This window comes from Grammomys surdaster, unplaced genomic scaffold (assembly GCF_004785775.1).
Source record: "Grammomys surdaster isolate TR1022 unplaced genomic scaffold, NIH_TR_1.0 125603, whole genome shotgun sequence".
Lineage (NCBI taxonomy): Eukaryota > Metazoa > Chordata > Mammalia > Rodentia > Muridae > Grammomys > Grammomys surdaster.
Genome location: NW_021620446.1, coordinates 516,751 through 534,377, shown reverse-complemented (window position 1 = coordinate 534,377; position 17,627 = coordinate 516,751). Strand labels below are relative to the sequence as shown.

The following is a 17,627-nucleotide window of genomic DNA, read 5'->3' as shown; positions in this document are numbered from 1 at the left end:
CAAAAAACCCCACAAAACAAAGTATATGAATGTGTACACATGAGTGTGTGCCACATGAGTGGCTGGGAGCTATGGGTGATTATAGCTCCCATCAGTGGCAGGAACTGAAAATCCTCTACAATCAGGTGTGTGATTCTCACTGGAATGTCACATGAAATGTAGTCCACTTTACATCATATACCAGCACAAAACTTGAAAAGCCATAAAGAAACTCAAGTAAATTCCATCCTAAGATCTTGTCTCATTTTCTCCTGTCTCCCTGTGAACATGGACTTAAAACTCAAAGACAACCTGTACTTATTTCACAAAATACCAATATGTACAACACACGCTCCCCTAAACATCTATAGAAAGCCTTGTGATTCCATTTCAAAATGAATGAGAAATTTTAGACTGTGAGTTGAAAGACAACTATGAAGTTATAGAGAAATGTAAAAGTCAACAGTATTTAGGTGCTTAGAAGTACAAGAACCACTAATATGTGTTAATTTTAATATCTTAGATCTACCAGGACTTTAATGCTTATACTGTTGCATCTGTTAAGTGAAATACATAAATCAATATGAAATTTACAACTGTAATTCTTGATTAAAACAAAACAAAAACTACATGAAGATAGAGAAATCCCCAGAAATTCCTCGTCAGTTACTACTAGAAACAAAACCCTAATTTACAGCACTAACAGACAGCAGGCTTAGAAATTGACACCTGAACACTTGTAGTTCCTGCAATAGAGAACTGCTACATGTTTGAGGCCAACCTGGCTTACAATTTAAGTCCCTGTGTAAAACAAACCAACCAACCAACCAAACAAAAAACAAACAAAATAGCATTAATAGAGCTAGGAGTGGGGTGTACACTTGTAATCTCAGCACTCAAAAGCTGGGGCAGGAGTGTTTTTGAGTCTAATAGTTGGAAGCTAACACAGGCAACAGAGAGGATACCCATCTCACAAATAACCAAGCTAGCCAAAGTTGTAGATACTTTTAATTCCAGCACTTGGGAGGCAGAAGCAGACAAACCTGGTCTGCATAGCCAATTCTAGGCCAGGCAGAACTATACAGTCAAACTCTGTCTCAAAATAAATAGATTAACAAATTAAGAGAGAAGAGGCCCTGGATGCTTGTAGACTCCTGTTTAATCAGTAAGGTAGAGAAAATGTGGCAAAACATGGATTCAAACAAATTTTCAGGATGAGAGATCCCAAGCCTACAGAGTATCAGCACCAAGGGCAGCTAGGTCCAAGTGTTGGAGCAACGGGGGCAGTAGGCAGGTGAATCGGCCAGAGCCTGCAAGACAAGCTGGTAGTCACTGTACCAACTGAATTTCCACAGGCGTGGAAGGGCACAGGTGATTCCTGTGCCTTGAGATGATAAAAGTCAGCTCCTGGGTACAAACTGCACACCAAAGTCCAGCCAGTGGAGTTGGCACAAATGGTAGTGCGGAAGAACCCCAGTGACAGGAGAGCAAGGGCAAATGCAGAAAACAGCTCCCAGCTTCCAGCATGGAAAGTAAAAAGCCTCATGTATACACCGTGAAAGTGCTATTTTCTGTCCTAGGAAACATTCCAGATTTACCAGCCTCACCATTTGGAGAAAGATATTTCTGTAACCGGCCACAATTTTATGGCAGAAAAATCTTTCTAACCAATAGCCAAAGACCCAGCATGAGGCTAGGGAGGTCAGTTCCATCTTAGAGACCAAACAGTGAGCAAAGAACACAAGCAGTGTCCCAGAAGAGAGGGTCACAAGCTTAAAGTGACTTCAAGTATATCAAAAGGCAAAAGGAGAGAGCTAGAGATGGCTCACAGTTAAAACCGTATCACTCTTGCAGGGTACAAGGCTCCCACTCCAGGGAACTCAAACACCCCTCTGTAATTCCAGCTCCAGAGTAAGCCAAAGCCTCTGGCTTCCACAAACACATGGACTCGCATGTACATATCCACATATATTAACTATAATAATAATGGTAAAAAGATCCAGGCAGCCAAGATGATGTAGTCTAGAAAGCCACCCCTCAGCTGGCCTGGTCTGCCCTCTCTCATACGATGAGTCTACACCCCTGCCTTTTGTCCTTGGCCTTGATACACTGCGTGGCCTTTGAGCAACCTCAAGGAAGTATAGACACAGGAGCCAGCAGAGTTATCAGTGTCACTGTCTATGATTCACAGGGCCCTACTCCACAATGGAGTCCTTGGTATTCATCCTGCTCTCCTGACGTGACAAACTTAACAGCCTGCAAGGTAGGTCCAAGGCACCATTATCCTTACCCGGCATCGCAGCCATCACACAGTAGGAGCCGGTCCTCACGATCACTCCTGCCACACACCTCACAAAAGGTCGGGTCTTCCTCCTCGGCCTCCTCAGCCTCACAAGCTCTAGTGTTTTCCACTGGAATCTGAAGACAGAAATACTGATCAATGACCACTCAAAATCTGAGCAGTCAATTCATAGGACGACATGTATCTAATCTAAAGTAAATCTACTGACCTAAGATCTACTTGGGCTGTATGCTGGCTAGAATGTCAACTGGGACATAAGTTAGCATCATTTCAGAAAAGGAAATCTCAGTTAAGAAAATACCCCTATTAGACTGGCCTATGGGTAAGCAGGGGGGCATTTTCTAGCCAGCTCACTGTGGATGGTGTCACCTTTGGGCTGATGGTCCTGTGGTGCTATAAGCAGGCTGAGAAAGCCACAGAGAGCAACCCAATATGCAACACTCCTCCATGGCTTCTGCATCTGCTCCTATCTTCAAGTTACTACCCTGACTTCCTTTGATGATGAACTGTGATTCGAAAAGTGTAAGCAAAATAAACTCTTTTTGCTCCAAGTTACTTTTGGTCATGATATTATATTATTACAACAAATAAACCCTAAGACAGGCTCTATGGACCCAGAGCCATAAACAAATATATGGTATGCTGGCTAGTCTTATGTCAACTTGACACAAGCTAGAGCCATCTGAAAGACTGAGAAAGTGACTCCATAAGATCCAGATGTAAGGCATTTTCTTAAGAGACTAATGGGGGAGGGCCCAGCCATTGTGGGTGGTATCATATCTCTGCTGGTGGTCTTGGGTTCTATAAGAAAGCAGATTGAAGGCTGGGCATGGTAGTACATGTGTTTAGTCCCAGTATTCTGGACACAGAGGCAGGCAGATTTCTTGTGAGTCTGAGGCCAACAAACTCTACAAATCTGAGTTCCAGGACAGCCAGGGCTAAGAAACCCTATCTCTAAAAAACAAAACAAAATGAAACGAAATGAAATAAAACAAGAGAGAAAGAGAGACAGAAAGACAGAGAGGCAGAGAAAGAAAGAGAGAGGACAGAGAAAGAGAGAGAAAGAGAAAGCAAGCAGGCTAAGCAAACCATAAGGAGCAAGTCAGTAGGCAAGCACCCCTCCACAGCAATATGTAAGTATAAGCCAAATAAACACTTTCTTCCCCAACTTGCTTTTGGTCATAGTGTTTTCTTGAAGCAACAGAAACCCTAAGACATATGGTGACCTTCATGTTGTCTCCACTGCAGGACAGGTAACTAGAGAAAAAGTAAAAGCAAGAACTGCACCAGGGGCCAGGAGTGGTAGTGTAGGTTTTTGTCATAGCACTTGGGAGACAGAGGCAGGTGGAGATGGATCTCTGTGAGTTTGAAGCCAGCCTGGTCTACAGTGAGTTCAGAACAGCCAGGACTCCACAGAGACCCTATCTCTCAAAAAAACAAAACCAAAGGAGCAACAAACGCTTTATAGATGATAAGGAGTGTGAGCCTGTGATATACGGAACACTTCATGGTACAGACTCACCAGTGCTGTGAATGCCAGACATGGGTGGGAAGAGCACATGACAACTTTAAAGCAGAAGCCAAACAGCTCCACAGGAAAAGCTCAACAACACTCGAGCCATGTAGCTCAGTGGCAGAGTGCTTGCCCAGCCAATGTTAGAGGTCCTAGGTTCAATCACCAGCAAAAGGATCAGGTGAAGAACAAAAGAACTGAAATTTCTTTTTTTGTTTTATTAGTGTTATCTATCTATCTATCTATCTATCTATCTATCTATCTATCTATCTGTCTATCTATCTATCTTTTTAAAGTTTTTCAAGACAGGGTTTCTCTTTGTGTAGCCCTGGCTATCCTGGAACTCTGTATAGACTGGGCTAGTCTTAAATTCACAAAGACCCGCCTATGTCTCAGCCTCCCAATGCTTGGATTAAAGGTGTGTGCCACCACCTTCGGACTATTGTTTTTAAGATCTCGTTATGTTTCCTTAACTGTCCTCAAACTCAGAGAGATCCAACTACTTCTACTTCCCAGTACTGAGATTAAAGGTGTACATAATAATGGCCAATTTTGTGATGCACAGTAAGAATTTGTCTCAAAAAACACAAGGGCTATGTGGGTGGTGGTAGCACATGCCTTTAATTTCTGCATTCTGGAGGCAGAGGCAGGTGGATCTATCTCTGTGAGCTCAAGGCCAGCCTGGTCTACATTGTGAGACCCTCTCTCAAACAAAACGAATAACCAGAGCTTAAATTGTAGCTCTTGGCTGTGTAGCTTGTCCAGCATGCACAAGGCCTGGATTTTAATCTGTAGAAAGGAAGAAAAAAGAAAGAAGGGGGGGGATAGGAAAGACAGAGAAAAAAAAGAAAGGAGGGAGTAAAGAAAGAAGGATAAAGAAGAGAAAGGGGGCCAGGGAAGGGAGAAACAGGGGATAATTAATAATAAGCAAAAATACTTTTTTTTTTAAAAAAGGTTTATGATTTTTTTTAAAGAATTGTTTATGTATGAGTACACTACAGCTGTCTTCAGACACACCAGAAGAGGGCGTCAGATCCCATTACAGATGGTTGTGAGCCACCATGTGGTTGCTGGGAATTGAACTTATGAACCTCTAGAAGAGCAGACAGTGCTCTTAACCACTGAGCCATCTCTCCGGCCTGAAGAAACACCTCTCATTCCAGCCCCAACAGTACTTTCCAAACTTCAGTTCACATGGCCCTTTGTCCCAACCTACTGGAACCTTCCACATGCCAAGACTGCAGTTCATAAGGAGATAGGCCAGAGAGAAGCTTTCCAGTAAGAAAAGGTGAGGAACAGAAGCCCAGAAACCCCTAACATCTCCATGACTCCATAGTCTATGCCCCAGAAAATATGGACAATCCTAGTCCTAGGATTTGCTCAGGGCAAAAAAGGATGGCTAAGTCACTCCTTTTTAAGCCTAACTGAACTGACAACCAACTCAAGAGAAAAGCAAGTCATCACTTAGCATCATGCTCCTTCCTACAAGAATACAAGCAGGGGTAGGCAGCATCTACACTTACCTTCTTTAAGATTTTACCATTAAACTGGGCTCGAATACAAATACATTTAAATATTGTTCGATCAACTGGACAGGAGTTGGCATTCTGTAAGAAATAAAGACTGGATCAGAATCCGGCATAATCCCCTTCATTACTCATCAATTACTTATTACAATCACTTAGCACGACTATTTTCAAAATAAAGAATGTACCTAACAAGCAACAATTTTAAGCTGAATGTGGTAGCACCTGCCCATCATCCCAGCATTTGGGAGGGCGGAGACAGGAGGACTGTGAATTTGAGGCTAGCCTGATCTACAGAGTATGTCTGAAGAAACAAATTAAAAAGTTATTTTTATTAGCCAGGCAGTAATAAAAAGTGGTTCACACTGTTAATCACAGTGCTTGGGAGGCAGGTGGAGGCAAGTGGGTCTCTTTGAGTTTGAGGACAGCCAGAGCTGCACAAAGAGAAACCCTGTCCAGAAAAACCAAACATAGTAATTCCTTTCACACTGAAATCTGTACCGATAGCCTTGGTCTTGGCTAAGGTCCTATGCTAAGACGCTGGAACTGAGGGAGAAAGTCAACAAGCTGGATGCATGCTCCCATATAAGTGTTGTGTAGTGAGAAGGAAAAGGAGACGAGGGAAGGAAAAGCCGGAGTAGACAGCATTTCAGCCTGTTTACTGTTGTCCCAGATCTTCTCTTAGACCTCTGTGAACTGCTCACAGGACCTAGAACATCTCTAGTGCATTTTCAGCATTTGTTTTCAGTGTTTATGCTAACCAGATGCATGTTACAAAGATTTTATTCCCTGTCTATTCAGCTCAAATTACCTTTCCTGAAGTACAATAAAACATACCCTCTTGCCGGGCAGTGGTGGTGCACGCCTTTAATCCCAGCACTTAGGAGGCAGAGACAGGCGGATTTCTGAGTTCGAGGCCAGCCCGGTCTACAGAGTGAGTTCCAGGACAGCCAGGGCTATACAGAGAAACCCTGTCTCGAAAAATCAAAAAAAAAAAAAAACAAAAACAAACAAAAACAAAAAAACAAAACATACCCTCTTTAACTGTGTACTCTACTCAATTCTGATAAACGTATAAACTGAGGGCCACCCAGGTCTGCCACCTCTTTCGTGTCCTGCCACTACAGTTTTGAGAATCAAGGCACTGTATCTTCCCTGGTTTGTCTGACTCAATAATAATTTTCATCTCTCCCTCCCTCCCTCTTTTTGGTGAAAGAGTTTGAGACTGGGTGTCACTCTGTATCTCAGACTGGCCTAGAACTTACTAGGTAACCAAAGCCAGCTCCAAATCCATGGCAATCTTCCTAAATGCTAGGAATTATAGCTGTGAGTCACATGCCCAGCAACGTGAGTTTATTCATTTTTACTCTTATTTATTTATGGGTGGTGGGGAAGGATATATGTGTGCTGTAGCACATGTTAACAGACCAGAAAACAATGTGTTTGACTCTCTTCTCTCCTCATTCCACATGGGATTCTGGATGGAACTCAAGTCCTCAAGCTTGGCTTTTAAGTGTTTTCCCTGCTGGCTAGCCCAACTGACTGACTTGAGAGATAAGACCAGAGGAGAACTTGTGGAAGGTTGTGAGTGCTCTCCTATCAAGTCGCTGCTAGGGATCAAACTTAGTTGTCATGCTTGATGCAAGATCCTTTACTGCTGGGCCATCTCCTTGACCCTGGTTTTATTTTTCTAATTTTTATGATTTAGTTTTATTTTATGTACATTGGTGTTTTGCCTACATAGGTCTAAGTGAAGGAGTCAGATCCCTGGAGCTGAAGTTAGATAGCTGCGAGCAGCCATGTGGGTCCTGGGAACTGAACTCAGGTCCTCTGAAAGATCAGCCAGTGCTCTCAACTGTGAGCCATCTCTCCAGTGCCACGACTGATTATTATTCATTTATCCATACACTCATCCTTGGTTTTTTGAAGAGGTTCTCTGTTTAGTCCTGGCCATTCTGGAACTGGCTCTGTAGACCAGGCTAGCTCAAACTCAGAGATCCGCCTGCCTCTGCCTCCTAAATGCTGGGACTAAAGGTGTGTACCACCACCATCCATCTCCCTGATTCTTTTTGTTTGTTTTTTTTTGTTTGTTTTGTTTTTTGTTTTTCAAGACAGGGTTTCTCTGTGTAGCTTTGGCTGTCCTGGAACTCACTCTGTACACCAGGTTGGCCTAGAACTCAGAAATCCACCTGCCTCTGCCTCCCAAGTGCTGGGATTAAAGGCGTGCGCCACCACTGCCTGGCCTGACTCATTTTTTAAGTCTAGATTTTTCACCTTTATTAACTCAGTATCTAGCTATCTCATAGAATACAACATCTGAACTGATCATTTGTAAGATTTTTACTAATAAACTTATTTTCAAATGCTTTCCCTTACCAATAAATATCATATACACAGCAAACAGACTGCCTTGCTCTTCAACTAATAGAGATAGGTTCTAACTATGTAGCCTTGGCTGGCCCATAGACCAGGGTGGTATTGAACTCAGATCCACCTGTCTTTCCCTCCTAAATGCTGTGATTACAGGCATATGTCATCACATCCAACCTCTTTGCTATTCAATGTAAAGAATGAAATAACATTCTGAATCTAGTCGGCCAGACTCACAACAGAATAGACAAAGAAGTTTGACACGACACCACAATAAGCAACCCAGACAGAACTGTGGACACGGGAAAGGCATTTACTATCTACATGCCACTTATAGTAAATTACAGAGATACTTCTAAGCTACTTGGGGGAGAAGGAAGGGAATATCAGAGGCATAACTCCTATAACCTTGCTGAGATCTGTCACCACAATGCCAGTATCATTGGGGATACACAAAAAAGCAGGCAATAAGAACTCTCTCTCTCTCTTTTTTTTAAAAAAAAAAAAGGATGGGGATGGCTCAATGGATAAGAGAATTTGTTATACAAGCATAAGGACCCAAGCTCAGCTCTCAACTTCCACATAAAAACCTGGGCAAGATTATACACGCATCTCTTAATGCTAATGCCATGGAGAATGAGAGAATTTCTTGGGCTTACTGGCTAGTTATCTAGCTGTAGCTTCAGTAAAAGATCCTGTCTCAAAGGAATACTATGGAAAGCAACAGAGTAGGATACCTGACATCCTTTAGCCTCTACATGTAAACAGAGGCACACACCAAATACCTGTATACATACAAAACTCTTTGCCAGTGGGACAAGGACCATGCAATTCTCCTGCAAGGTAGGCAGTAGGATGCAAGTTTGTCTCCTCATTACTTGCCATCAGAACTGAGTACTCACACTTACACCATTTCAGTATCTACAGAGGCTGTTTCACATTTACTATGTGAGGTTGCCTCAGAATTTATGTCCTGATCCTCAGAAAAGCCAAAGTCATCCTCTTTGAAGCTCTGTCACCCAGAGACCCATCCCCCACAGTAAGTCTTCTCCACAGTGCTAAGGACCCAGAACTCAACCCTGTGTTCAGCTTTGATGTGGAGAAGGCCTAGTCATAAGGGGTAGAAGTAGCCCAGTGAAAAGCCAACTCACCCTGGACCATTCGATGATACAGTCCAGGCAGAAATAATGGGCACAGGTCTCTGGGGTGCCCACAGCCTGGTCTCTAAATGCATTGAGGCAAATGGGGCAGCTCTCTGCATCATCATCAGAACTGGGTGAACTGATAGCTTCGAGCTTCCCTTGAGTGTCCACTGCTGCTGTCGCCATTTCTACTCCATCTTCTGAATCTTCAGAACCTTGAATAAATGGAAATGTTATACTTCTCGTAAGTATAGAAAGGAATACATGCAAGGACTGGCCTTAAGCAGAGCCAAGATATACTCAGGACACTAGCCTCTAGCCAGAATCCCAGCTCTTCTTGAGACAAGCCTTACTACCTACCTACAAGGGCACACTCACACAGTACCCACTCTGAGGAGCCAAGCACCTCACCTGAAGCCTCTCTGTCCATAGCTGCCCTGAGCTAAGGGGACAGGGATACTTGGCTAAGTGATCACACTAGCTTCTCACACCTGAGCACCCAAGAAAAAAACCAGACCATCCTAGAAGTCAGGTGTCAAGAGCTACCAGAGGCTTCAAAGAAGATGGAGCCAACGACTAAACCACCAGGGTTGGGGATTTAGCTCCATGATAGGGCACTTGCTTAGCAAGTTCAAAGCCCTAGGTTCAGTCTTCAGCTCTTACCAGATCTATCTTCCGGGTCTTCCTCTTCAGACAGACCTTCTGTTTCCTCCCCATCTGTGTCATCATCCTGCTCACTGCCTGAACCATCTTCAGAGTCTCCACTGTGGCCATTGCTGCTTTCTTCTAGATCACAAGGTGAAAAACACAGACCCCCAAAGGGCAGTGTCAAAGGAGAGAGCCAAAACTGCTCTAGTAATATACAGATATACTACCAGGCTATCATAATGGGGGGTGGTGAGGAGGTGGGAGTGGAGGGGTTGGTTAGAGACATAAAATGGGGAAAATGAGACATCTTACTATATATTTATGTTGCTAGCATTAAAAATAAGATAAAGTGGCTTGAAATACAGCTCAGCTAGTAGAGCATGCATGCCTAGCATGTTCAGGCCCTGGGTCCATATCCACAGCACCACACAAAACTAGGAATAGTGGTGCACATCTGTAATCCCAGCACTCTGAGAGGCAGAGGAAAAGGATCAGATGCTCAAGAACATCCTCAGCTGCTTGGCAAGTTAAAAGGCTGTCCTCGGATACAGGAAACCCAGTGAAAACAACAACAGCAACAAAGAAATGAAAACCATATAATCCCTTCAGTATGGAGGGTTAGTCAGGACTGCAGTTAAGAAGTCAGCCTATGCTACACAGTAAGACCCTGTTCCAAAAACTAGAGCCCAACACTAGAGTCTTTCTTACTAAGCATGCAGAAGGCTTTAGGTTCCATCCCTGATACTCCCTCCTCACAAAAAGATCAAACACAATGACATGTGATTGTAGTCTTAGCTACCAGCAATTTGGGGGGTTGAGTTGGGCTGATCACATGAGTAAGACGTTCAAGGATAGTCTGAACCACACAGTGAGACACCATATCAAAAACAAGACAAAACAAAAAAAAAAGCAAACAAAAAGACTGAATGTACTATACTTCTATAACTTACTATTTTTTTAAGGTTTTTTAAGGTTACTATTTTTTAAGGGCGGTGGTGGCGCACAACTTTAATCCCAGCACTTGGGAGGCAGAGGCAGGCAGATTTCTCAGTTCGAGGCCAGCCTGGTCTACAGAGTGAGTTCCAGGACAGCCAGGACTACACGGAGAAACCCTGTCTCGAAAAAAACCACAAAAAAAAAAAAAAAAAAAAAGTAAAAGCTGATGTTTCAGCTCCCAAGACGAACTAGAAACCTGGAGAAAGCACTGGGTGCTATTCCTTTGCAGACACCCTGCCAGCACTGGGGTGGGGATGGGGGTGGGGGTGCTTACCAGCATCACTGGCTAGTTCTGAGGAGCCGACTTGTGGGGGTCCATCTGGCCCAGGGCTGTGAGCCACAAGCTCATCCAAATTGTCATCATCCATAGCTGCACATTGGAGTTCACTCACCTGTGAAAGAAAGCAGAACCAAATAACTCTAACCTTCCTTGGCTACAGAGCCCCCTCTGAAAGGTGCCTTTCCCAATAGGGAACCTTCCTGGTTCCACACATGTAGAATTTGAGTTGTGAGACACAATACACAGGACCCTAGCCAAAACGCCATGCGCAAATATAGAACATAAAATACATCTTCATAAGAGACGCTGACTGGTTTCCAGAATCATATGCAGAGCAGGATCGTAATGCCTGAGGACTAGCAATGTCCTCACCCAAGCATTCCTGAAGAGTCCTAGTACAAAAATGAACCAGACATCTGAGCTGACCCAGAGCAGCACTTTCCACCTGAGAGCCGGTCATCACAAGGACTCCAGGACAGAGTTGCCCATTTGCCTGCCACTAAGTGGGCATGTCACTCTTGGCCAATGCTGGCCCACTAGCCACTGCTCGGCTAGCTACCATCAGATTGTAAACCTCAAATGAAGTTCCTGGGACTATGGCATTCCTGTGGCTCAGGCTGAAAAGGAGAAGATGCTAGGCTGTCCCTCTCCTGACTTGTCAGCTGGGACACCTGCTAGTCCTCCTTTGCAAGCTACTGTAAGAAAAATGTGGAATACCTGTATAAAAGACTTCTTGTTTTTGACTTTGAGGCCAGCCTGATCTACAGAGCAAGTTCCAGGACAGCCAGTGCTACACAGAAAAACCAGGCTTCAAAAAACAAAAGAAATGGGGGGTGGGGGGGGGGCAGAGGTGAAGGGCAGTGGTGGCACACGCCTTTAATCCCAGCACTTGGGAGGCAGAGGCAGGCGGATTTCTGAGTTCGAGGCCAGCCTGATCTACAGAGTGAGTTCCAGGACAGCCAGGACTATACAGAGAAACCCTGTCTCAAAAAAAACAAAACAAAGAAAGAAAAGAGAGGAGAAAGAGAGAAAGAAGAAAAAGAAGAAGAGTAGGAAGAGGAAAAGGAGGAGGAGGAGGAAGAAGAGGAGGAGAAAGGAGGGTGGGAGGGGTATGTCAGGGTATGTCATAAATGTCACTAGACATGACCTTCTTTCTGTACCAAGCTCTCAGACCCTGGCTCCCCAGATAAGAACCTATTCATATAGGTGCTCTTTACTCCTCAGGGCCGCTTACCTTTCCCGAGTTACTTCCAGAGGAAGCACCTTTCACTGAAAATTCATTCAAGAACTTACTAGCCTATCCTGTGGTACCATATGCTTCCTACCAAGTCTAATGTCCTCAATCTGAGAAAAACTAAACAAAACAGAAAAAGACAGCATAAGAAAGCTGAAAAGTAGGGCTCAAGATCAGGATCCCCACTCCTAGATCCTACAGGTACAAGCTCACTTGCCTCCATCAGCCCCAAGAACACACACAGGCTATATGCTCAAAGCCACAGGGAAGGGTGCAACCCTTCTCCAAGAGGTCAAAGGCCAGAAGAAGAGCTAATGCTCTCTAAACACTGAGGGCGTAAGTTAAGGAATATCAATTGTCACATGTTGCTCCTGCCTGGGAACAGTAAAGGGAGAAGAATTCTGATAAATTATCTTAATTCTACCTGATATTTGGTGAATTTGTTCGAAAGGAGTCCTGGCCACAGACTCCTGCTGAAACACCATCTCTCTGATATTAGAAAAAGCAGACTGAGACAGAGACAGAGCTTTGGCCCATTCATGACCAGGACCTCGCTCCTGTGGGGTGACACAGAGCATGGTCCCAGTTTTCAGAAAAGAGGAGCTAACTCTGTGAACCTCATCACACAAGTCTTGGCTTTTCTCGGTGCCGAGCGATGCCGCACGTTGCCGCTTTCACTCAGCATTCTTCCAAAGGAACGAGTATTGCATTGAGTGGTCTATGGTGACGGAAGGAACGCTGAGCTGAAAGTCAATCTCAAACTCCAACCGTGCTTCCAACCAGTGGCCAAAATGACATTCACCAGACACGTTACTGTTTTCTGTTGCAGAGTACTCCTTTCGAGACACGATGAGGCAACACGGGACTCAAAAATACAACTCAGAGGACACAGGTTTGAAAGAGCAATGTTAGCTCTGCCACTCTGCAGCGATGTAACATTGACAAGTGACTTCACCTCTCTGAACTATGACTGTAAAGCCCCAACAGCGGTGCCTACTCGAGAATGCCGTGAGAGCTCCTCGAACTAAGGAATATGATAATCGCGACACCAACCACAATTTGGGCAAGTTCAGATGGTACTGGCCAGGGAGAAGACTATCAGGACAGAAACCAAGGTAGCTAGGGGTCACACTTTTCTTATGCACCAGTCCAGGTTCCCGCACGACCAGACAGGTGGCCGGCACCACGCCCATGGGCCTCCGGGTCGCAGCCGGACGTCCCAGGGCTCGGCTCGAGGTCTCAGCCCCCTTCCCGTCCTCCGGACCCACCCACGACCAGCGCGACGTAGGCCTAGCCCGCCCGGAAGGCCATAGACAAAGCGCACGGCTACCGTAGGTGGCCCGCGGGGACGGACGCGGCAGGGTCACCTGGCCGGAGCGGCTACCGCACTTACCCGGGAACCTCGCGCCTCCCGTACGCTCCTAGACGATCCCGCCTCTGTCCGAACACGACCGCAAATAGGCCGGTCAGCCGCCGCCACCGCCACCGCCGCCGCCGCCGCCGCGGCCGCGAGCTCCCCGACCCGGAAGTGCACCCACACTCTTCCGGAACTTTCCGCCCTGCCCGTTGATGGAAACTACTAAGGCCAAAACGGGGAGGAACCCGCGGCGGAGGATGTCGCGACGTTAGAACGACCCCTTCCTCTCAGAACACTGACTAACCCACGAGTACTGTCAGAGGAGACCAGTGTCTTGCAGAGCATGTGCTGTCCGAGCTCTCATCAGTGCACTAGGCCTTTCTGTGGCCCTCACCTCAGTGCAGTTGGTACCGTCCGACTCCCCATCCGCCGCCCGGATGAATGGGAGGGGCACCAGGACCACGCCCCCGACCGTCTAGGCCCACAACTGTCCCGCCCACCCGTGAGCGCCTTCTCCTGGCGGCAGGAGTTAGCTGCAGCCAGCGGCTGCAGGAGTGCTAGAGGAAAGCTTCTGGATGTCCTCTGGGGCTTCTGGTTCCCTTCCAGAAGTATACATGTTAATCATGATGGATCCTGTATATGCGGTCTCCTTCGTTCCCTTCAGTCCGGAAAGGGGAGGCATAGTAAATGATGAACACTGAGAAGAACTTAATTGTATGGCATAGATAATTAATAGAAGGAATGGAACTAGTGGTGCTGCCTGGCAGTAGAACTCTTTCTTGCCTAGCATCCATAAGGCCCTGGTGAGAGGGGAGAAAGTATGGAACACAATAGGATTAGGGGCAGAAATACACGAGAGAACTGGCCAGTATCAATAAAGTGTTAAGGAGGACCACGGAGCTCAGGGGGAAAATTCAGACCTCAAAACTGAGACTGACCTAGAGGCTGAGGTACTCAGAGGGCACTGAGGTACTGAATAATACTGCCTCACTGGACTCAACTGTCCATTTTGAGGTCCAGGGACCACTGTGGCTCAGAAGGGATGGCCTTTGATAGGAACAGAAGACAGACTGGGTTTACTGAGAAAGTCGATGTGAGTGGGCAGGGAGGAGAGGAAAGGAAGAGTATGAAGATGAGAAGATAGGAGACTACTTAGAAGGGGGAAAACTAGGGTTATCCCCAGAGAGCAGAAGAACAAAAGGCTGCCTTGGTGATAAAATGTGGTGGTAGTGAGGACCAGCATTGGAACCTGGGATTGTCAGTGCTAAAAAGTCCAGATTCTGCAAAGAAACTCAAGGATGGGGGTGGGGGGTTGAAGAAAACAAGGAAAAGAGAAATAAGCACATGCATCGAGAAGAGATCTGGGGCCTAACATGGTGGCACAACCTTTAATCTCAGAATGAGACAGGTGGACCTCTGTGAGTTCAAGGCTAGACTGGTACACATAGTAAATTCCAGAACAGCCAGGGCTACAAAGAGATCCTCTTTGTCTCAAAGGAAAGAAAGGAAATGGGAGCAGGAGGGATGGCTAGGATGGAGGGTGCTTGACTAGCATGCCCAGAGCTATGGGTTCATCCCTAGTGCAAAATAAACTAGATTTGGAAGTATAGGCAAGGTTATATAGAAGGTTATTCTTAAGTACATGGGGAGTTCAAAAACAGTCTAGACTACATGAGACTCTTTTTTGTTTGTTTTGTTTTTTTTCTTTTCTTTCTTTTTTTTTTTTTTTTTGAAGAAGAAATACCAATATTCAACATTCCTAGTGGGTCTAGAAAGGTGGTTGCTGCTTTTCCAGAGAGCCAGAGTTCAATCCCCAGCACCCAGATGGTGGCTCACAACCCTCTTCAACCCAAGCTCCAAAAGATTCAATGCCAGCCGGGCGGTGGTGGCGCACGCCTTTAATCCCAGCACTTGGGAGGCAGAGGCAGACGGATTTCTGAGGTCGAGGCTAGCCTGGTCTACAGAGTGAGTTCCAGGACAGCCCGGGCTATACAGAGAAACCCTGTCTCGAAAAAACAACAACAAAAAACCAAAACCAAAACCAAAAAAAGATTCAATGCCTCTGGCCTCTGAGGGCACCTGCTCTCATGTATATACCCACATACAAACACATAACTAAAAAAATTTTAAAAATATTGCTACTGCTTAGATGTAAAGAAAAAAGGGCGGTGTCAGAGCCAGTTCCCTTGGAACATGCCCTGTCCTTCCCTTTCTGTGGGCCATCCAGCTGCAGCCGGATGGAGGAAGATCTAGACTCAGGTACTTCTGACTCTCAGTTGTGTAGCTTTAGGTGAGTTTCTCATCCTCTTTGTGTCTTGGTGTCCTTTGCTGTAAGATAGGGATGGATGTTGATCATGCTTGCTGCAGAGGCCACTGTGAATACTGGTTGGGTAAATACAGGAAGAAAGCTTCATTTTGGGTTCAACATGACAAAAAAAAAAAAGTGGGGGGTGGGAGACCACCCTCAGTCTGAAACAAATACCTCTTCTTCCCTCCCAGCTTGGATCTCCACTCATATTGGTTCATCCGTACAAACACTGCCTACCTGGTGAAGACCATGAGATAGGGAAGTACCTGTAAACACCCACCGAATCTCCTGGGAAGGAGAAAGACTAGTAGCCCATAAAGAACCTGAAGCCCCTAGACAATAGCCAGCCCCTTCTGCCTACCTTCACTGCAGCTGCCTTTGCTGTGGGAGGAAGCTGCTGAAAAAGGAAAACTTTATAATAAATGAGTGCAACCACAGTGACACATGAAAAACTCTTCCTCAGCATCTTTGAACAGTACCCAACTTATACAGCCATGTCAACCCCTGCTTATCAAGTGTGGGAGGAAAGGTGCTGACAGGGAGCTGCCTATCGCCAAACCAGGCCAACCCCAGCATTGGTAGTTCCTTTTTTGTTGTTGTTGTTGTTGTCTTGACACAGGGTATCTTGTAGTTCAAGGTGGCCTTAAACATGCTATGTAGCCAAGGATAGTCTTGAACTCCCAGTTCTTCTGCCTCTACCTATAAAGTGCAAGTAACACAGGTATGGACTAATCATGCCTAGCAGTGGTGCCCCTTGAGAACATAGACTCATATCTCTGCATCCCACCTGCTGATGCATCCCCCCCAAAAAAAATCTCTGGCAATATAAAACAACTTCTCACCTGTCCCCACACACATTGATGACCAGTACAGTCTCTATTGTATATACCCTACCCTCACATCAATGCTATGACTTATGCATGCTAGTGGTGTTAGCTACTGGCCATTTCTTACATATTCCTTCTAGTGTACATGTAGGAATACAACCTGCTCACACAGGCAAGCACTAGGAGGTGCCTACTGGATTCCTAATGTATGCTGGCACACACTGGTCCTATTGTATGCATGAAAAGACAGGCATAGAAATGACATACGTGTTCTTGGCATGTATAGAAGGGTGTAACTAGAGTGTGTGTTCCCTTTATTCTGTCCAGCCTCTTCCAGAAGATTTATCTCCTTCCCCTGTCATCTGAACAGAAAGCAATACAGAGCTGGGTCAACACTGAGCCTAGACATTGTCTTCTGCCCTACCTGATACTTAGCAATAAGAAAGTCAAACAGCACCAGACGGTGGTGGCTCATACCTTTAATCTCAGTACTCAGGTGGCAGAGGCAGGCAGATCTCTGTGAGTTTCCAGGCCAGCCTGGTCTACAATGATAGTTCCAGGACAGCCAGAGCTGTCACACAGAGAAACCCTGTCTCACAAAACTAAAATGGAGGAAAAAAAAAACCCAAAACCAAAAAACAAAACTGGAGAAGAATGCTGACCAGTCAAGGGATTCCCAAAGGAAACTGAAGCAAATGTAGTAATGATGGTGACTTGGGTAAGAACAAGGGAGTTATTGGAGTTGCAGGCAAGACAGTTGTATTCTTTGACTACAGATTGGGTGGCTTAAAGGAACAGAATTTATTTTTCCATAGTTCCAGGCACCGGATGTCAGAATTATTTAAGCCAGGCCAAAGGAGTCATGCTTTCTACATAGGTCTGAAGGTCTCTTTCCTGCCTTTCTCAGCAGGGGACTCCAGTCTCCAGCCTCCCCTTGGCTTTGGCAGCATATTTCCTCGTGGACCTTCTTTCTGTGTCTGTGTTCTCTCTATAGCCATTTATAAGGACACTGTCATTGGATTTAGGGCCTACCAGTTAATTCATAACGGCCTCAAATATCCATTCTCAGCCTTGCATGCTGGAATATAAACTAACATACTCTCTCTCTCTCTCTCTCTCTCTCTCTCTCTCTCTCTCTCTCTCTC

At 45.5% G+C, this 17,627-nt stretch overlaps 1 protein-coding gene across 4 annotated transcripts in view; it reads right to left on the bottom strand.

Moving 5' to 3' along the window:
• Positions 1-13,481, bottom strand: part of Phrf1 (PHD and ring finger domains 1) — a 28,939-nt gene extending 15,458 nt beyond the window's left edge. For 2 of the 4 annotated variants that reach the window (XM_028786834.1, XM_028786837.1), the window contains exons 1-6: positions 13,384-13,481; positions 10,751-10,868; positions 9,496-9,618; positions 8,842-9,047; positions 5,318-5,401; positions 2,270-2,397 (exon numbers count right to left, since the gene is read on the bottom strand). In XM_028786834.1, coding sequence (XP_028642667.1) covers positions 2,270-2,397; positions 5,318-5,401; positions 8,842-9,047; positions 9,496-9,618; positions 10,751-10,844 — 635 coding nt within the window. In that variant the 5' untranslated portion in view covers positions 10,845-10,868; positions 13,384-13,481. The remainder of the gene's footprint in view (positions 1-2,269; positions 2,398-5,317; positions 5,402-8,841; positions 9,048-9,495; positions 9,619-10,750; positions 10,869-13,383) is intronic. The other 2 variants (XM_028786836.1, XM_028786838.1) reach the window with 1 other exon arrangement.
• Positions 13,482-17,627: the final 4,146 nt, after the last annotated feature.